This window comes from Chiloscyllium plagiosum, unplaced genomic scaffold, assembly GCF_037043375.1.
Source record: "Chiloscyllium plagiosum isolate Xiang-an unplaced genomic scaffold, Cpla_swu_hap1 HiC_scaffold_18, whole genome shotgun sequence".
Classification (NCBI taxonomy): domain Eukaryota; kingdom Metazoa; phylum Chordata; class Chondrichthyes; order Orectolobiformes; family Hemiscylliidae; genus Chiloscyllium; species Chiloscyllium plagiosum.
In genome coordinates, this window is record NW_028270156.1 from 60530957 (window position 1) to 60553203 (window position 22247).

The window sequence follows — 22247 nt, forward strand, 5'->3', positions numbered from 1 at the left end:
TTCCCTTTGCACCCCTTGTCCCAAACTCTTAAATCCGAGTTTTCAAGTCCTTGCTTTGGGAATAACTTTACTTGCTTACTTGGTTCTGTAGTCTGCCAGTTATGCAGACTGTAACAATGCGGGCACCAGGTTTTTGAGTCCCAATACCTTAATGACGAACATGCCTACTGAAGAACCTGGATGGTCCCAACCAGAACCAGAAGTCCAGTGACCCTCGCTGAAGGAAAGGAATCAAATCTAGCAGCATCTCTTGCAGAGAAATCCTCTCAGTGAGCAAACCTACATCCAAAACCTCAACCTAAGCTACAAACCTTCTCAAAACTCGCTAAGAGAAATCAGAGTTAATGTTTCTGGTCGAGTGACCCTTCCTCAGAAGCAAATCTGGCATTCTGTACCTTGTGACCATGAAGGTCATCCTGCTCCACAACCAGAATGGTTTCTAAGTCTGTTAATCATATAAAGGCCCACAGTGGAAACTTAGGCCGATGAATAAAATATGATCCTTCAATTGCTGACAATATCTCTACCAAATTTTCCCTCAATCTCTTCTGCTCCAGGAGCAATCCCAACTTCTCCAATCTAGCCTTGTATCAAATGTCCTCAATTCATGGAATCATGTTCGTAAATAAGTCCATATGATGTAGGAACAGGAGCAGGCCATTTGCCCCATCGCTTCTGCTTCAATGAGATCGTGGTCGATCTGATAATGCTCCACTCCTGCCTTTTTTTTGTAAGCCTTGATTCCATTCCTGCTTAAAAATATATTTCAGGTAAGACCACAAGACATAGGAGCAATTTCCCCTGCACCCTCTAGAGCACCCTCAAATCCCTCCCAAAGTATGGTGACCAGAATTAAATACAATGCTGTGGTGTGGCCGAATCAAGAGTTTACAAAGATTCAGCACAGCTTTCCTGCTTTGTACTCCATTTTTCTATTTATGAAGCCCAAGATCCCATATTGTTTGCTAACCATGTTTGGAATATTTAAAGATCCTAAGTTCTTCATGAGACACAGATACAATAACTAACAATCTATGTTAAATGAGTCTGTTTAAAAATTTGAAAATGTTATTTTTAGTCTCTGAATTATATGAAATGAGCATTGATCTAAAATATAACCGGACTAAATAGAGTGATTGTGGGAGTGGGTCAACAACTAGAAATTCTGTGGAGAGAAAGTCCGCTCCTGACTTCCTAAAACCTAGCTACCATTCACACTGCACAAGTTATAGGTGTGTTGGAGTATTTTTCACATGTCTGAATGAATGCGGCTTGAACAATTTTCAAGATTTGATCTGTATCCTATCCAACATTCACATCCTCCACCAGTGGCAGCAATGTTGTTCAAATATCCAGTTTATAAGATTATTTTTTAGGACAGTGTTTCTAATTTTAAGGTAAAATAAGGGAGTGAGATGAATTAATTTGATGTCGGCTTGACAGGAAATCTGGATTGTTTGATTGTAAGAGATTACAGGAGGCCCAGATTATTTCACTTGGAAGAAGGGATTTACATTTAGATGTGAAGGCAGCAGCTTTTGTGCTAACAACGGCTTCAATTTGTGCCTCCATAGTCAGAGAAAAGTGTTGAAAATGTTGAATTTCAAATGTGGTTTAAACAGTTCGGTCAATCTGACAACAGAGTAGAGTAGAGGTCTAAAGAATTATAGTTGACATTCTTCAATTTGAATGATAGTGGACATTTAGAAAATGATGCATTTAGGTGAGGGTCTCCATTCATGCACTTCTGTTAATGACTGTGTTGGTCAATCCTTGAGAGTGAGCTTCTACCAAAGAGCAGTTTATGAAACTGACACCTCAGATTGTTTTTGCTGTTGCCAAAACGCTGTTAACACTGGTCATCGTGGACCTGAATGCTAGCCTGCAAGAGGAGTCGTCATTTCCTTCTTTTGCTCGCTAGTCACTCCCAAATATAGCAGTCAACATTTAGGCCTTCATGTTGCTTTTGCAAGCATCCTTGAAGTGGAGCATTGAGCACTGCACTTACCTAAAGAAGAGTTAATCAGCATTTTTATCTTAATACAAGGCCAAATGATTCACCTTGCCATGGTGATGAGCTTTTAGATGGGAAAGTTAAGAGCAAACCATTATGATTTTGGATTACCAGATTTCCAAAAACATCACTGAATGTCACAGCCAGTCTGCCTGGATCTGGGTGAGAGAATGAAGTTAGGGACTGTAATTCTGTATGGTTCGCCACTGCAGAATACAAGTGGAAACTCACAGATTGAAAAGGCCAAATTCGTGAGTTGAAAGGAGGGTGGAGGATTCCTTTATTTTGAATTTGAGAGGGTATATTTTAAGTAGCACTCTTGCCATGAAGTACAATTCTGGTGTTAGATGTTGCTAGGCTGAGAAAGAGAAAGAGTAATTCTTCTTGAACAGAGACACTTTGAACCAATTTTGGGACAATTGAATGTGTACATAAAAGTCTGTTTAATGTCTTCCTGTGAAGTTTGTTTTATCAGTTAATGCCCCTAATAAATACCCCTATTTAGTTCTGTGGTTTATAATACAAGTTGCTTACAAAGGTAGTATTTTGTTCATAGATCTTTTCATCTTTTGCTACAACAAACATCTTAACAGTTGAAAGCTCATAGTCTCCATAGGAATCGTTAACAGTATACTGTCCACGAGTTGCATGACAAGAATTCCAAGGCTTCTTCAAGAGCAAAAACAAACCCATATTCATCACAGCTTAGAAGGGCATAAGAATAAGACACATTGGCATGCCAGTGCAAGTTCCCTTCCAATTTCTACAGCATCTTCACTTGAAACTATATCACCATTCCTTGACTGTCACATGTTCAGAGTACTGGAATTTCCTTTCTACAGCTCTGTGGGTGTACCTGCAACCCATAGGCTATTGTGGTTCGAGAAGCACGCTTATCATTCCCTTCTTAAGGACAGTCATAGTCACAGAGTCATAGAGATGTACAGCATGGCAACAGACCCTTCGGTCCAACCTGTCCATGCTGACCAGATATCCCAACCCAATCTAGTCTCACCTGCCAGCATCCGGCCCATATCCCTCCAAACCCTTCCTATTCATATACCCATCCAAATGCCTCTTAAATGTTGCCTCCACCACATCCTCTGGCAGCTCATTCCATACATGTACCCACCCTCTGCGTGAAAAAGTTGTCCCTTAGGTCTCTTTTATATCTTTCCCCTCTCATCCTAACCTATGCCCTCTAGTTCTGGACTCCCAGACCCCAGGGAAAAGATTTTGTCTGTTTATCCTATCCATGCCCCTCATAATTTTGTAAACCTCTATAAGGTTACCCCTCAGCCTCTGACACTCCAGGGAAAACAGCCCCAGCCTGTTCAGCCTCTCCCTGTAGCTCAGATCCTCCAACCCTGACAACGCCCTTGTAAATCTTTTCTGAACCCTTTCAAGCTTCACAACATCTTTCCGATAGGAAGGAGACCAGAATAGCGCGCAATATTCCAACAGTGGCCTACCAATGTCCTGTACAGCCGCAATATGACCTCCCAACTCCTGTACTCAATACTCTGACCAATAAAGGAAAGCATACCAAACGTCTTCTTCATTATCCTATCTACCTGTGACTCCACTTTCAAGGAGCCATGAACCTGCACTCCAAGATCTGTTTGTTCAGCAACACTGCCTAGGACCTTACCATTAAGTGTATAAGTCCTGCTAAGATTTGCTTTCCCAAAATGCAGCACCTCTCATTTATCTGAATTAAATTCCATCGGCCACTTCTCAGCCCATTGGCCCATCTGATCCAGATCCTGTTGTAATCTGAGGTAACCCACTTTTTTGGTTTGGTGTCATCTGCAAACTTACTAACTGTACCTCTTATGCTCGCATCCAAATCATTTATGTAAATGACAAAAAGTAGAGGGCCCAGTCGTAAATGGACAATAAATGTTGTCTTAGCTAGTGACACCCACCTCCGTGAATGAATAATAAAAGTAAGTATTCCTTCAAGTCTCTCATTATGTTGACTTGGCACTGTACCATTGTTCCTTCACTGCTGGCTGAAGTACTTGGAACACCCAATCTAATGGTTCTGTTGGCGTAGTGGACTTAAGCAGTTCAAAAGGGCAACTCTTACATACTTCCTTAAAGCTAATTAGGGATAGGCAGTAAATGCTGACTTTACCAATAGCATTTGGATCTTATGAATAACCTCCTGAAAACTATTCCATCCCCCCACCCAGTTTGGCTATTCGGCCTCTTCACAGTAATAATAATAATACAATAAAGGTAAAGTCACTGTAGTCTTACCAGAGCATAGGGCTGCTCTCTCATTAGAGAGTGACAACTGGTGGTAGTTTAACCTGATGGTCAACATGCCTCAGGTGAGGGGCCATGTTGAGAAGCCAAGTCCTTCATGGTAACCTCAGCCAATGTGGGAATTGAACTCTCAGAGTCATAGGGATGTACAGCATGGAAACACACCCTTCAATCCAACTCGTCCATGCCGACCAGATATCTCAACCTAATCTAGTTCCATTTGTTAACACTTGGACCATATCCCTCTAAACTCTTCCCATTCATATACCCATCCAGATGCCTTTTAAATGTTGCAATTGTACTAGCCTCCACCACTTCGTCTGGCAGCTTATTCCAAACACGCACCACCTTCTGTGTGAAAAAGTTACCCTTTAGGTCTCTTTGAAATCGTTCCACTCTCACCCTAAACTTATGCCCTCTAGTTCTGGGCTCCCCTACCCTAGGGAAAAGACCTTGTCTATTTATCCTGTCTGTGCCTCTTTTATTTTATAAACCTATATAAGGTCACCTCTCAGCCTCTGACGCTTCAAGGAAAACAGCTCCAACTTATTCAGTCTCTCCCTATAGCTCAAACCCTCCAAGCCTGACCATGACCTTGTTAATCTTTTCTGAACCCTTTTGAGTTTCACGACCAAAATTGCACTTAGTATTCCACAAGTGGCCTAACCAATGACCTGTAGAGCTGCAACATGACTTTCAAACCCATGTACTCAATGCACTGACCAATGAAGAAAAGCATACCAAATGCAGTCTTTACTGTCCTATCTACCTGCAACTCCACTTTCAAGGAACTATGAACCTGTACTCCAAGGTCTTTTTGTTCAGCAACACTCCCCAGGACCTTACCATTAAATGTATAAATCCTGCCCTAATTTTCCTTTCCAAAATGCAGCACCTCACATTTATCTAAATTAAATTCCATCTGCCTCTCCTCAGCCTATCTGATCACGACTCCATTGTACTCTGAGATAATCTTCTTTGCTGTCCACTACACCTCCAATTTTGGTGGTACCCACAAACTTAATAACTATACCTCCCATATTCACATCCAAATCATTTATATAAATGATGAAAAGCAGTGGACCCAGCACTGATCGTTGTGGCACATCACTGGTCACAGGCCTCCAGTCTGAAAAGCGACCTTCCGCCACTATCCTGTCTTCTACTTCGAGCCAGTTCAAATAGCTAGTTCTCCCTGTATTTCCATTTGATCTAACCTTACTAACCAGTCTACCATGAGGAACCTTGCCGAAGGCCTTTTAAAGTCCATGTAGATGACGTCCACTGCTCTGCCCTCATCAATCCTCTTCATTACTTCTTCAAAAAACTCAATGAAGTACATTGCTAAAAGGATGTGGGCGCTTTGGAGAAGGTGCAGAGAAGGTTTACGAGAATGTTGCCCGGTATGGAAGGTGCTAGCTTTGAAGAGAGGTTGAGTAGGTTAGGATTGTATTCATTACAAAAAAGGAGTTGAGGAGGACCTGATTGAGGTCTACAAAATCATGAAGGATATCGACAGGGTAGGTAGACATAAGCTTTTTCCCAGGATGAAGGATTCAGTAACGAGAGGTCACGCTTTCAAAGTGAGAGGTGAAAAGTTTAAAGGGGTTACACGCGGCAAGTACTTCACACAGAGGGGGTAGGTGCCTGGAACGCATTGCCAGCAGAGGTAGTAGAGGCAGGCATGGTAGAATCATTTAAGATGCGCCTGGACAGATGCATAAGTGGGGAGCAGAGGGATACAGATGCTTAGGAATTGGGCGAGAGGTTTAGACAGTAGATTTGGATCGGCTCAAGCTTGGAAGGCAGAAGGGCCTGTTCCTGGGCTGTAAATGTTCTTTGTTCGAAGTTAGCAAGACACGATTTCCCATGCACAAAGCCATGTTGACTATCCCTAATCAGTCCTTGCCTTTCCAAGTACATGTAAATCCTAGCGGGTTTTCAGAAGATTTGTAGCTCCGGTTCAGCTTCTGGATGTAGGTTTGCTCGCTGAGCTGGAAGGTTCATTTCCAGACGTTTCATCGCCCTACTAGGTAACATCTTCAATGGGCCTCTAGGTGAAGCACTGTTGATGATCCCTGCTTTCTATTTGGGTTTCTTTGGGTCGGTGATAACAGGATCTATATTTTCCTTGTGCTTCTCCACAGTAAACATTGATGCAGTTCCACACATTGGTGGCTTTCTTGATCTTTAAGGGGCCCTATTCTCTCCCTCGTTACCTTTTTGTCCTTAATGTATTTATAATATCGCTTTGGATTCTCCTTCACCCTATATGCCAAAGCTATCTCATGTCCACTTTTTGCTCCTGATTTCCCTCTGAAGTATACTCCTCCTGCCTTTTTCTCTTCTAAGGATTCACTCGATCTCTGCTGTCTATACCTAATATATGCTTCCTTCTTTTTCTCAACCAAAACCTCAATTTCTCTAGTCAACCAGTTTACTACACTTACCAACCTTGCTTTCATCCAAACAGGAACAGACTGTCTTTAGACTCTCATTATTTCATTTTTGAAGGCTTCCTATTTTCCAGCCGTCCCTTTACCTGCCCCCATTCAACATTTGAAAGGTCTTGCCTAATACCATCATAATTGGTCTTTCTCCAATTTAGAACTTCAAGTTTTAGATCTGGTCTATCCTTTTCCCTCACTATTTTAAAACTAATAGAATTATGGTTGCTGGGCCCAAAGTGCTCTCCCAGTGACACCTCAGCCACTTACCCTCCCTTATTTCCCAAGAGTAGGTCAAGTTACATCCACATTTTAAATTAGACATTTTTTTTATACACACCTAACAAATTCTTCTCCATCTAAACCCTTAACATTATGGCAGTCTCAGTCTATGTTTGGAAAGTTAAAATCCCCGACCATTACTACCCTATTATTCTTACAGATAACTGAGATCTCCTTATAAATTTGTTTCTCAATTTCACGCTGACTATTGGGGTCTATAATACAATCCCAATGAGGTGATTATCTCTCATTTCTCAGTTCCACTCAAATAACTTCCCTGGATGTATTCCCAGGAATATCCTCCCTAAGTACAGCTATAATGTTATCCCTAGTGAAAAACACCACTCCCATTCATCTCTTGCCCCCCTTTCTATCCTTGCTATAGCATATATACCCTGGAACATTAAGCTGCCAGTTCTGTCCATCCCTGAGCCATGTATCTGTGATTGCTATGATATCTCATTCCCATGTTCCTAACCATGCCCTGAGTTCATCTGCCTTCCCTGTTCGGCCTCTTGTATTGAAATGAATGCACTTTAATTTATCAGGGCTCCTCATTCTCTGCTTTGTTCCTGCCTGCTCTGACTGTTTGACTTACTCCTGTTCCTGACTGTACCAGTCTCAGATTGATCTCTTTCTTCACTATTTCTCTGCTCGCTCCCCCCCACCATCCACAGTACTAGTTTAAATCCTCCTGAGCAGCTCTAGCAAATCTTTCTGCCAATGTATTAGTTTGCTTCCAATTCAGCAGTAATCTGTTCTCCTTATGCAGGTCACTTCTACTCCAGAGGAGTTCCAATGCTAAAAATGTGAATCCTTCTCCCCTTCAGCAGCTCCTCAGCCACACATTAATCTGCTCTATCTTATTCCTACCCTCACTAGCTCTTAGCACCAGGAGTAATCCAGATATTTCTACCCTCGAGGACCTCCTTTTTTAAATTAGGCTTTCTAGTCCTGTCTGTTGTTTTAAATCAGGGTATAGAATTGGTATCATTGCCATACTGTCCAACTAACTATGTCTCCAGGAGACCCATACCATTCCTGGGCTAACCTCATTTATTTCCTCCCTTGCTGTAGCCCACCAGTTGTGGGAAATTTTCTGGCTCCCACTATGGGGCCAATACCTTGGACAGGTAAACATGCAGCCCAATTAAGGATTACCACTTCGACCTTTTAAATGTTTGTTGCAAATGGGTATCTCCTGTGATATCTCTGAAAACTACGCATGTGAAGACCTGATATTATGTTCAAACTGGCTTTCACTAAAAACAAGTGGGTCTTGGGCATCTGCAAAGTTGGTAAATTGCCCCTTCTCCACTCTGTTCTCAACCACTGACTTCGTGTTCTCTGCGGGTGAAAAATGAGTGGCCGATGATTAACCATTGCCCAAGATCTGAACATTTTTTGACTGCCATCATGTTGCCTTTGTCTTGCCCATTAGAGAAACTAATTTTGAAAGCATGGTGATGGTCTCTCAGAGGAACAGGCCATTCAGCTTGTCAAGCCTGTCCTGCCATACATTGAGATCGTGGATGGTCTGTCGCCTAAATCTATATACCTGCCTCTGGCTTATACCCCTTAATACAGTTGTTTTTAAAAAAAAGTCCATCTCAGATTTAAAATTAACAACTGATCTGACATCAACTGCCATTTATAGAAGGAAGTTCCAAACCTCTATCACCCTTTGTGTGCAGAAGTGCTCCTAACATCCAACCTGAACAGTCTGACAGAGACTTCAGTTGTCTTGGATCCATCTTCCATAATCTCCTAATCTTTAGAATATAACTGGAATCTCCAACCAGTGGAAATAGTTTATCTACCCTATCTTTTCCTATTAATATTTGACCCCTTAATCTTCTAAATTCTCAAGAAAACAGTCTTAATTTGTATAATCCCCTCGGAGCTTAACCCCTGAAGTCCATGCATCATTCTTACGAACGTTGTGATCCCTGCTCCGATCTGTTCACTTTCCTCCAAGTGGGTTCTAACCAGGGCAAGCTTTGCAATGAATCTCCAGGCTGCTACTTTTCTTATAAGAGCTGTTATTTAACGGGAGCAACTCCCCTCACTGAGCTAGGTGCTGTTATTAGCTTAAGCACTGCCGTGTTAGCAACATGAAAGTCATTAATAAGATAGTAAAGTGTTCTTGCAATAACAAGAAACTGTAATGTTGGACTTCCAACTTGCCCACATGATCTCTCATGTAGAGTTGCTGAACTCCTATTGGTCTCTTTTCGTGTTATCAGAGCAGTCATATTCTGGGTGATCGGATGACCAGCCATTTGTCTCTTTCTCTGTGACCATTATTACAGACTCTGGTAGCACAGTGTTCCCCTCTCTTCACCTTACCCTTGATGACAGAGACTTCAGTTGTCTTGGGCCCATCTTCCATAACCCCCTCTAAACTCTTGCACCTCTCTCCCATTCAAAGCCTTTCTGAAAACCCATATGTTGATCCAGGCTTTTGTTCATACCTCCTAATCTCACCCTCCCTTACATAGCATTGACGTTCCAATCTTGATTCTGTTCATGAAGCACTTTTGGAAGTTTATTTTACCATTTAAATTTCTAATTGTTGTTGCTTTCTTTTATTTATTTCTTGAACAGTTGCAGCAATGGAAAACTTTGTGTCTCAAAGTGTGGAGCTATTACAAGAAGAAAGAGCTGCTGAAATTGAAGAGACGAGGTAGGCTTTCTCAGTACTGTCCTTTCATCTAATGCTCATAATATGTGTTTTAAGCATGTGATACTCAACCCCCACAACTCCAGTCTATCTACTTAACCAATAATTGAGTAATTTACGGGTCAACAGTTTCGTTTCGCCCACAGAATTGTTACAGGAAATAAAACCCTTTGTCCAAGGCTTGCCCGATTTAAGTCAAACCGCTTTGTTGAATATTCATGAGTTTATTATTTGTGAAAAAAGACTTTATATTGATTCTGGGCCCATTATACAGAATATGCAGAAGATCTTTTATATGATGGAAGTACACATATACACAGCTTGATGGATGTACTAAATATTGATCTGACTCTGTAATGGGACTGCTTCCAATCAGCCTACTAGCAGGTTTATGATATTAAACGTTTGGGGAGCAGGGGTTATTGTTCATGGAAATTCATGGAAACCTGAAGTTATGAACAATTTGCAGTGTGTTCCCGTGGGTTGTACTATTTGATAGAATGCTTTCCATAAAGTGAAACATACTGCAATCTGTAGAGATCTTAAAATATGCTTGGCTATGAAATGGAAAATGGATAATTGACACAGGGAAAGCCATAAGGGTTTGCACCAACAAAAATCTATACATTTTCATTTGAAAATTAGACTGAGTGTTTATGTTGCAACAAGGGATTCCAGTTCTTAAACAGCTGAGATCCAGTTTAGATTTAAAACCATTCTTTAGAACAGAGATTCTCTAGTCAGACTAACATCATATAAATTGTTCAGCAGAATATAGTGTGACTTTAGTTCTTCCAATGTTCTGTGACTGATATCCTAACGCAATGAATGTTCTGTTCACCTCATAGCCCTATGTTTGCTCTTTGATCTTGGTAACACATGTCCAGCAGCACTGTAACTATGTAATATTCAAAAGCGATGTTGCCAGACCGGCTGAGTTTCTCTAGCACTTTCTATTTTTAATCTCAGATTTCCAGCATCTGTGGTATTCTGCTTCCTAAAATAGTCAACTTTGTTTTCAAATTGCTCTACTTTACCCTGCAACCTTCGGAGATATCTAAGCCCCTCAAACTATGGAATCCTGCACGTTTCTGATAACCACTCCAGCCTTCACCTGCCTAAGACTTAAGATCTGGAATTTTTTCCTTGACTATGACGGAACAGGAATATGAAATTAGCCCCTTAATTTGATAGACATCTCAGTGAGACCTGCAACCAGACTCTATATAAAAACACTGAAATAACAAACATTATTTATTTGATCTTTTACTGTGTCATACATTAAAAGAGGTAATCATTTTAACATATGTGTTTCTTATGAAGATAAGTTAAAGATATCTGTTAAACGCATGAGCAATATATATACTGGGCTCATTTATACTGGAGATAAGCAGCCCACTTTGTCCTCATTACATATAGTTGGCACTTGTACTGCATACAGAGTTGGCAGAATGAAACTGAATTGCTGCTTCTGTGGTGATGGATTTAGGCAGGCATGTTAAGATTGCAGTCGGTACCTGCGCGATTACACCAATATTGATTTAATCTATCAGCAGTGAAATCAGATCTATATTCTGTTTTCATAAAGTCATCATAACAGAAGAAGGCCACTTAGACTTCAATCCTACTCCACCATTTGATAAGATTGGAGCTGATCATTGACCAAGCTCCATGTACCTGCCTCAAGCTCATATCTCTTCATACCACTAGTTAATAGAAATCTATAATCTTTGATGTAAAATGATTTTTTTTGTATTTTCTTGAAAGTTATAATTAGATCACTGCTTAATCTTAAATTCTAGAAATTACGATTCTAGTTTGTGTAATCTTCCTTTGTTATTTTTCTTTTGGAGTCCCAATTGTTATGCTGCTAAGCATATGCTACACAGTCTGGGATCACTGATGGCACAGTGGTAAGATCCCTACCTCTGGGCCAAAAGGCTTGGGTTCATGTTCCACCTGCTCCAGTGGTGTGTGCCGTAATACGTCTGACCAAAAATATCTATGTTTTGCATACTCCAAGGCCAATAGATCTTAAAACGTGGTGCTCAGACCTGCTTGCAGTGCTGCAAGTGAGGTGTAACCAGAACTTTCTAAAACCTTTTATGTACTGTATTATGACAAATCCTTGAACAGATGGCAGAGGAGAAACTATAATGATATTTAAATAGTGCTCGGATATGTATTTAAAATACTATAAACTAAATAGCCATAGAGAATACAGTTAGGTTGAGTGGTTGTTTGCCGACCTGCAATTTGCCAAAGATCCTCAGACAGCACCTTCCAAACCCATGACCACTTTTATCTGGAAGGACAAGGGTAGCAGATACATGAGAACACCACCACCTGCAAGTTCCCCATCAAGCCACTTGCCATCCTGACTGAAAATGTATGGCTGTTCCTTTACTGCTGCTGGATCAAAATCCTGGAATCCCCCCCCCCTAACAACTTTGTGGATTTTTTCCAAAACACATGGACTGCAGTGATTCAAGAAGACAGCTCACTAGCTCATTCTCCTGGGGTCTGCAGGGGTTTCCTCTTTATGCTCCGATTTCATCCCACAGTCCAAATATGTGCAGGTTAGGTGGATTGGCCATGCTAACTTGGCCATTGTGTCTAAAGATGTGCAGGCTGGGTGAAGTAGCCATGGGAAATGCAGGGTTACAAGGAAAGGATAGGGGGCTGGGCCTGGATGGATGCTCTTTGTAGGGCCAAATGGTCTGGTTCCACACTGTAGGGATTCTATGATTCTCAAGGGCAACTAGGGAAGGCCAATAAATGCTGGTCCAGCTAATGATGCCCATGCTCCATGAATGAATAAAAAAAACTCACTCAATCGACTGAATGGCCTCCTGTGTTGTAGATTTCTATGCTATTCTAGTCCTCTAGAATTCAAGCATTCCATTGTTTTTTTTTATTACTTTGTATATTGTCCATTAATGATTTATATACCTGGATGTCCAAATATCTTTGAATCTCTGCCGTTTTGAGCATGAAAATACTTTTTTATGGGCATAAGCTGGATCATCTCACATTGCTACCATTGAAATTTGACAATTTACTAAATCTGTCATATCTTTTTGTCACTTTGCACTTCCACCTACACTGGTTTCAATGTTATTTCGTTGTGTCTTCAGAACCATTTGACATGTAATTGTCTAACCTTTTTTAAGTCATTAATGTATGCAATAATTGGTTGAGGCTCAAACACAGATCCTTGCTGTGTTTCAGTAGGTGCATTCTATTAATTGGAGCACCTGCCCATTATCCCAATTCTCCGTTACCTGGCACACAGCTCGTCTCCTGATCAGACCAATCATGTAACTACAGTTCCATCAACTTTAGCTTTGGCTCGCTCCAGTGACATTGTGAAGGTGATAAGTCACACTATCCTTAAATGTACAGTCAGTAATTTCCTGGAAACAGATATTAGGTTAACTGGTCTTTAATTCCCTGGTTTCCCCTGTCACCTTTCCTAAATGGTAGAATAATGTGTACAATTTTTCAATGAAAAGGGACAGTTTCCAGTTTGAGAGAACCTTGGAAGATTATAGTTATGGCTTCTATAAAGTTCTTATCTATTTCCATTAAACCTTGAATTAGAATCCCCATCAGACCATCCACTGCTTTCCAAATATAATTGTAAAAATGTTTAATGTTGATTTTGATACCCATATGTTTCTGTGCTTCTGTACTTTGTGGGAAGCACTCTGGAACATTTTACTATTTTAAGAGTGTATTACAAATTCAAGGTGACTGAAAAATAGCATTGTCTTTATCTGGTTGTTTTAAGGACTTGGCAGGAAAACGTCTCTGTTAAAGAACTCCAGCGACGAGGGGTCTGCCTACTAAGGCTGCAAGTATCAAGCCAGAGAACCGGACTGTATGGACGCTTTCTTGTTAGCTTTGAACCAAGAAAGTTTGAGGCCAGTGCAGCGCTACCCAGCAATAACTTCAGCTCTGGTCTGTGTGATTTGTTTTTTAATGCTGTTCCATTCATTGCAATGCCAGTGTATCATGTAGAATGTTCCAATAGCTGACTTCTACTCTTATTGATCTTTCCTCAGAGATTTCAAGACTGGCAGCTTTAAGCATACAGATTTTTAATGTGTTTTTCAGGTTTCGCATTGACGCAAATGGTTAAACCTACCACTGATTTCTAGTTCTTGCAGCCCCCAGTCACTTCTTTCAAGCCACATTTAATGTATGCTTTTATTGAGAAAGCTTTTATTTATTTGAGTCACATGATTTTCAATAAACCCAGTGAGTCATCACTGTTCTCTATGACAATAAAATTGACATAATGACATATTTTTCCCCTTTTCCCCTTTTCCCCAAATTCGTAGCTAGCAGAGGGATTGAATTCAAGAGTCATGAAGTGATGTTGCAGGTGTACAGGACCTTGGTTAGGCAACATTTGGAGTACTGTGTGCAGTTCTGGTCGCCTCACTTTAAGAAAGATGTGGAAGCTTTGGAGAGGGTGCAGAGAAGATTTACCAGGATGTTGCCTGGAATGGAGAATAGGTCGTACAAGGATAGGTTGAGAGTGCTAGGCCTTTTCTCATTGGAACGGCAAAGGATGAGGGGTGACTTGATAGAGGTTTATAAGATGATCAGAGGAATAGATAGAGTAGACAGTCAGAAACTTTTTCCCTGAGTGCAACAGAGTGTTACAAGGGGACATAAATTTAAGGTGAAGGATGGAAGGTATAGGGGGGATGTCAGGGGTAGGTTCTTTACCCAGAGAGTGGTGGGGACATGGAATGCGCTGCCTGTGGGAGTGGCAGAGTCAGAATCATTGGCGATCTTTAAGCGGCAATTGGATAGGTACATGGATAGGTGCTTAAGCTAGGACAAATGTTCGGCACAACATCGTGGGCTGAAGGGCCTGTTCTGTGCTGTATTGTTCTATGTTCTATGTTCTTTTCCCATGGAGAAACAGATACCAGGGCACTACTTAGTTTCCCTCCTGTAACCTTGTGATCAGAGACTTAGCAGAATGGAGATTGAACCTATGTGTTTACTACTGTGCCAGAAAGATGAGTAGAAACTGCAGTTCAAAATATTGTAAATTGATTGGTCGTTTCTTATAGAGTCATACAGCAGGGAAACAAACCCTTTAGTCCAACCAGTCCATGCCAAACATAATCCCAAACTAAACTAGTCCCACCTACCTGCTCCTGACTCATGTCCCTCCAAACCTTTTCTATTCATGTTCCTATTAAAATGTTTTTAAACATTGTAATTGTACCCACATCTACCACTTCCTTAGGAAGTTCATTCCACATGCAAACCATCCTGTGTAAAAAAAATTTGCCCCTCATGTCTTTTTTAAATCTCTCTTCTCTCACCTTAAAAATGTGCCCTGTAGTTTTGAAATTCCCCATACTAGGGAAAAGACAGCTACCATTAACTCTATCTATACCTCTCATTATTTTATAAACTTGTATGAGGTTGCCTCTCAACCTCCTATGCTTCATTGAAAAAAGTCCCAGCTTATCCAATCTTTCTTTATAACTCCGGACCTTACATACTAGGCAATATCCTGGTAAATCTCTTCTGAACCCTCTACAGCTTAATAATATCCTTCCTATAACGTAAAGCTTGTGCAGCATATTGAAATGCTGCACTTTTTTTGCCACAATGAATGTTTTTGATTGTAATAATGTTAATTTTAGCTACAGTAGATCATGGTGCATGAGTTGACCTGGTGTGTAAAAGAACTCCACCATTATGGCCCCTAAAACTGTACTTTTGCCTATTAATGGTGTTGATCCCTGCTTTTCAGCTCCAACAAAACATATCCAAATTTGTAGCTAGCCTTAATGTCTTTGCCTCGCAATTGCAGGTTTAACTTCCAACTGGATGCTAGGCACTGAGCAGGTGATAGATGTTCTGGAATTTAAGACAAGCCAATGCAGAACATATGCCTGAACAATGGGGATAAATGAATTTTCCAAAAAAATAAATAAAATATGATTCAAGCTATTATTCTTAACATTTGCTAACTCATCATTTAACAGTGCCATAGTGAGGAAAGTCAGTGTTAGTGAAAAGCTTTGTGAAAATGGAAGCAGGAGTTGTACATCCCTGGAAGAAGATCAGTACTCCAGTCCAAATACACTATGAGAACAGCAACCGGCCATTGGCTCGATCTTATAAAGTTTGTATTGGAATCGTTCCTCCAAGATCATTAGGTTTTATTATCACCAGAAGTGCAGTGTATGTATGCATACTTAAAAGAGCCAAATCAAGCACCGAGTCCGGCCAAGATAGCGAACTGCTAGTTAGTAGGTGTAACTGATTTATGGACTAAAGTATCTAGTGGTGTGATAAAAGACCAAGATCGTTCAGAGACTATTAAAGTAAGTCTGCCAAAACTTTGCAAAGGTTCCTGTCAGACACCAACAAAACTATAAGTGCACTTAATGGATTGCCTATGATTTTGATATGGAAATATTTGGAAAAGCTCTCTGAAAGTCAAGGGTGTGAGAGGACAAGATTAACTATTGTCATAGAAGCCTATTATGGCAGATGGAATGAAATTAAAATCTGTGGTAATTTGAAACTGTTGAATCACGCTGAAAATCATTTTGTGCATCTTGCAAAGATTGTCTTTTTATTTTTATGTAGTTTTGAACGGTGGACTGAAGTGGGAAAAGGGCAGATTGGTGAGGGATTGCTGCGGTTTTTGAAAGCAAAAACCTGAACTTATTGCAAGTTAACACAACTGCTAATTCATTCTGTAGTACAGTCAGTTCTGCTATAACGTGGTAGTTCCATTCTAGTGCAATCCTGATTATAAGAAAATCATGTAATAGTAGCACCATTTAAACTAATGGAGCCAGAATTACGTTATAACCAATACACACTTTAAATGTTTGCGCTTTAGAAACAGTGACCCCAATTCATAAATTGTGTTATAGCAAATTCATGTTAATGAAATGCGCGTTATAGCAGAATGACCTGTCAATGGCCTGCAGAAGGCAGGTGTACAAATGGAAATTCAGGTGGCAGCAAGTAGCTAATTGGTTTATGGTGTTAGTGACCAGTTATTAATGGCTTCTGCCGACCAACAACTATGTGATTAGTTCCCAGCTAGCTGAACAGTTTGAATTGTGGAGAAGATAGTAAGAAGCTATCAGTTCTCCGCAAGCTCATGAGCTGTATCTGTTTTCCGCAGTAAAAGCCAATTAAATTAGTTTTCTTCAGGCTTAATCATTCCTTCTGTACAGTTACTGTAAGCTGTAACTTTTTAATTAATATGTCATCTTAATAAATGTGTCAAGCAGTCACCCTGTACCTCCTACAAACTAGTGAAAGCATCTTGAAAAACAAGGTTGAGAAGCAGTCTTCTGATCAGACACGACACTTCGAATAGCAGGATCTGACTTCCAGTCCATTAACCCAATGAGGAGAATTAATCTCTGTGACAACATTTGGGTGGATGAAACTAGAATAGACTTATGGTTCAACAAACTATGGAACAGGCATCTGAGTTGACTACATAAAGAATGAAGCTTATTGATCTGGGACATGTTTGGATTCCATACAATTCATGAGATTAAGAAATTCCTGTGAAGAAACAGGACCTGCTTTGCAGTTACATCAAGGGTACCTCAGCCTTTGGATGAGTACTTTGATAAACCATTTAAGGATCAGGTTCACATCACATTGGATAGTTGATGAAGGAAAAAAACCTTCACAAGATTGGAAATGCCATCCACTTGGTGTTTTGTGTTTTGATGCTGTTATCACACAAGCTGTCAATGGATTGTTCAAAAATGCAAAATATCAAGTTCGGTAGATGGAGAAGGTGGTGATGTTTTGTGGAGGCTAATTCTGAAATTGAAAATGCTAAATCTGATCTAGAGTGGCATTCTCAAAATAATGCCCTCTCTACAATCAGTCAAGGAATTTGATAAACTCTTCAGGTACGGAAGACACTGAACTTTTGATGCGTCTCAAAGTTATTTCATTGTGATTAAAGGTATGATTACACAATCAATTTATTTAATAAGTTATGTGACATTAATGCAAATCACCAATTTCCCACATTTCAAAATTGTGACCATCCACACCAGAGAGACACGTAATTTGTACTCTGCATGTAGGTTGACTCCATTTACTTTTGGAACAATGTTTGAGAGCTTCAAAGATTGATTACATCTATGGTGCACTCAGTGTGCTCTTGCCTTTGTTAGTTCTTCGTTGTAATGCTTTAACCAACATTTGATGATATTTCTAATTATTCTTGAGAAGGTAGTACTGTTGAGCCACTTTCTTGAGCAGTTGCAGTCCACGTGATGTACATCTGTTAAAGTACAGATTTGAGACGGCCCAGGGAATCCCTTGTGGACTCAGGCCTGTAAAGCCTCTCTCTTGGTTCATCCCGGAAATCGTACTCTTTGGAAGTCTGGAATAAAAACCTCTTACAGTTTAGTTTAATTTTAGTCATTCCCTTTATTTACCAATAGCATCACTGTTACAACATAACACTGATACCTATAAGCTAAACTAACAAGGGTATAATAACCTAGGAGAGTAGGGTACCAGCTCTTCAAGTGCCCCAGCAGGCTACTCTGATATACTCATACAAAATTTTACAAAACACTGCATGTTCTTAATTATACAGATTATGGTGAAAGACAATAATTCGTAAAGGAGAAAAGTTAATTGACAGATCTGTATGTGCTTGACTGATCACTCCTACAGGCCTTGAGCTATCCAACAGGTGAAAAAAACAAATCCAGCTGAGTTAGGCATCTGCTGGCGAGAACTTCCTATAAGGAACTACCAGCCTAAATTAAGTGGGAGATGTCATAAGGTAGGAGAAAGTGAGGTCTGCAGATGCTGGAGATCAGAGCTGAAAATGTGTTGCTGGAAAAGCGCAGCAGGTCAGGCAGCATCCAGGGAACAGGAGAATCGACGTTTCGGGCATAAGCCCTTCTTCAGGAATTCCGAAACGTCGATTCTCCTGTTTCCTGGATGCTGCCTGACCTGCTGCGCTTTTCCAGCAACACATTTTCAGCGATGTCATAAGGTAACCTTGCACAGCTCGCATGTCTGATATCATTGTTTTACGAAATGGCTTCCCGACAGATTGTGTCAGAATCTCTTCAATGTTAAGTTTAAAATAATTTTAAGCTGGGAGCAGATTCCTGCTTTTTATCTTAAGCACAGAATCATTCTGTACCTATGGTTGAAATGTTACTGCAAGGTTGTATTTAAAATGATTAATTAGTCACGAATAAAACATGCCTTCTTTTCAAGTTTGTCATTCAAATTCAAATAAGACATAAGATCTGATTAGTTAGAATTGACAGTGGAGCAGTCTATAAGGTCTGTAGAGTGGTCTGCAAGAACAGCAAGTAAGTTAAGGCTTTATCAATATTAACTTTTACAGAGTTTATATTCAATAACTGGTAATGGCTACTCAATATCATCACCAAAATGCAATTAAATTCAGTCCATATCAAATAAGCACTAAGAGTTAATTTTCTACTGGCTTCAACAACCTCAGCACTAAAATGGTCTCTCTCTCTCTCTCTCTCTCGTGTCCTTTTGAACTCTCAAGTCAGCAAAGATTCTTTTTCTTCTCTGTGTCTGCAGCACTTGCAAGGGGTTACATGAATCCATTATAACTAACAGCATCTGACCGTTAATTACAAAGCTTTTGATAGTACCGAGTTTTGTTTCTGGGTCAGAATCAAACAGTCATTAATTTCACAAGGGAATGGCTGTGAATGTTATCACTTGATATCCTGTTCACACAGATTCACCGCTGCTAAGGCAAATGTTCTTAATTGCCTTACAGCATTCTGTTATCACTTGGTGAACCCAAATGTCCCTATCATCTGCATTCTTTGAGATTCCCCGTTTTTTTTCTGAGCTTTCCTCCCTGTTAATTTTATAGTGCAGCAAATGTGTTCTATAATTCAGCATTACATTTTAGTCTAAATGTTTAAAGACAAGTTTTAAGGCTATTGACTTTCTCATTTTCCCCCCCTTTTGTCATTTTATGCCAACTACTTGGCTCATACAATTATAATTAGTCCATTCAGTTGATTTGTATTAATAGGTCAAGTGCCTCCTCTGGCAAGTCATCGTCCGGAGGAGCAGAGTCTGAAAAATACTGGATTTCAGCATGGGAGTTCAGGCATGGAGGAAGAGGGGGAGACAGATCGATTAATCAGATTCCTCTTTGGCAAGGTGAAAAGCAATGTACGGTCCATTTCATGCATAAGCAGACAACAATGTATATTCGTAAGATGAGACCAAGGATCATCGGTACATCCCACATGATCCATCCGCACAGCCACCATAGCCAGCAAGTAAAACTCCATCCACATGAATCAGACGATGGTGGGGAAGGTATCTTCCCTGCGTCTTGACCCGTTTTGTTGAAAACACCTGTGTTGTCCAAAATGTCTTTTGAGAAATCATCGATGTAGGTGCAACATTGCAGGCCAATGACTGAACAAGCGCCTCCTTTAGCAAGGAGGAAATCTAGCACTAGCCGATTCTCAAGCGTCATCATCTGAGTCTCCTGTAACTCTTCGTTCACTCAAAGCGTCTCAGTTGAGTTGGCAAGTTTTTCGAAATCAAAGGCAGGTCACTTATCTGATCTAGGGCCATCTCAACACCTCAGCCAGGAACAAGACCTCCCAGCAACCTGGACCACCAGGTTTGTTGATGGAAGATGTTGTCCCGTTTTGTTCCATACTGATTCATCAGTTGGTGGGCATTCCATTCATCATCTACTTCAGGCATTTCATGGTGGAGGGTGAAAAGCGGTATGGACATCAGAATGATGGAAGGGTGAGCAGATAACACATGGAACAGAGGGTTTAGCTTGAATAAAGAAACCATTAGTAACAGGAGGAGGATTGGGAGTGCATAGTATTTTTGGTCTTTCTTCATCTTTCCAGCTTGTCTTGTTAATTACTGTAGCTACTGAATAGAGGAAATATGTAAAGTCATTTCTGTCAGTGGTGGTAGGTTGGATAGGAGAGGATTCCATCGCGAAGGTAAAGTTGGTCAGTCTCATGGCAATAGGTGCCTTAGGGTTTGGTGGTTTCAGTACTATGTTCTCAATACTGCAATCTGTAAGGTTAGCTTAATCAGGTACGTGTGCATCTCTTCTGCCATGACATGCACATCAACAGCAGTTAATGGTGCAGACCAGGGAGTCCTCACGGGCTTTCCATATTTCAATTCAACTGCTGAGAATCCCGACTTTTTCTGTGTCATGGTTCTCATGTTAAAAAGCGCAGTTGTGAGTTGTTGCAGCCAATTAAGGCCTGTTTCTTCTACCAATTTGCTTAGCTGAACTTTTAGGGTACCATTGGCTCTTTCTATAATTCCCGCTGCTTGGGGATGGTTGGCACAATGGAATTTTAGATTCATGTTCAAGCTTTTACATAGTTCTTTGTTTAGCTCCGCACAGAAGTGGAGGCCATTATCAGAAGAGACCATTACTGGTATTCCAAATCTGGCTATGATTTCCCTTAACAGAAGTTTACAAGTAGTTGTTGCTGTGCAGTCAGAACAGGGATAAGCTTCAATCCATTTACTAGATACATCGACTATCACTAAGCAATACTTATAACAGTGACATCTAGGTAACTCTATAAAATCTAACTGAATAGTATCAAAAGGTGCACTTGGTAAAGGAGTTTCACCTGGTGGACACTTTACTCTTTTCCTGGGATTATGCTTTTGACAAATTAGGCAATTTGCAGCTGCTTGATTTGCTTTTTCTTGCAGGTGGGAATTCCACCAAGTTTGGGAATTCTGTTCACCATTCCCTCCTTACCTACATGCGTATGTGTATGAACATAATCAACTAGAATAAGCAAAAGCGAGTCAGGCAGCTTATTATAACTATTTACATAACAACAATGGTTCATCCATCTTTGTCTTTCCTCATCAGAGGCACCCCCCTGATGGGTCCGTATTTGCTCTGGGTCAGGCATGGTCAGGGTGTCAGAAGAGGAAATAGGAGAGTCTCTCTTTGGTTTCCTATTCGTCATTTGAGTAACCATGTCTTCTTGCTCAAGACCTGCTTTCTTAGCAGCTGCGTCAGTAGCGTTGTTGCCTTTAGTGACATTGGAAGCATCAGAGGAGTGAGCAGAACATTTGATAATTGCCAATTGAGGGACAAGTTGAATAGCACTGAGGAGATTAACAACGTAGATAGCATTGAGGATGAGGGTTCCTGATGAGCTAAGGGAGCCACACTGCTGCCAAAGTTGAACAAAATTATTGGCACATCCAAAGGCGTAGTGGGAACCAGTATAGATATTAGCTGACTTTCTTTTAGTAAGTATACAGGCACGGGTGAGAGCAATGAGTTCAGCTTGCTGGGCGGAACAGGGTGGGTCGACAGAATAAGCTTCTAGTGTCTGGGATAAAGTGACAATGACATCCTGACATACGTTTGCCCTCTGGAGAGATAGAAGAAGAACCATCGACATAAAGTGTAAGGTCTGGGTGAACAAGAGCCTGATTAGTAAGATCAGTACGTGGTTCAGTAACAAGGTAA

The 22247-nt window shown here is 40.6% G+C and overlaps 1 protein-coding gene across 1 annotated transcript in view; it reads left to right on the forward strand.

Moving 5' to 3' along the window:
* ighmbp2 (immunoglobulin mu DNA binding protein 2) overlaps positions 1-22247 on the forward strand; it is a 79714-nt gene that overhangs the window by 318 nt on the left and 57149 nt on the right. Inside the window, exons 2-3 of the mRNA XM_043706168.2 lie at positions 9625-9703; positions 13494-13663. Of these exons, the coding sequence (XP_043562103.2) occupies positions 9633-9703; positions 13494-13663 (241 nt within the window). The 5' untranslated portion in view covers positions 9625-9632. The remainder of the gene's footprint in view (positions 1-9624; positions 9704-13493; positions 13664-22247) is intronic.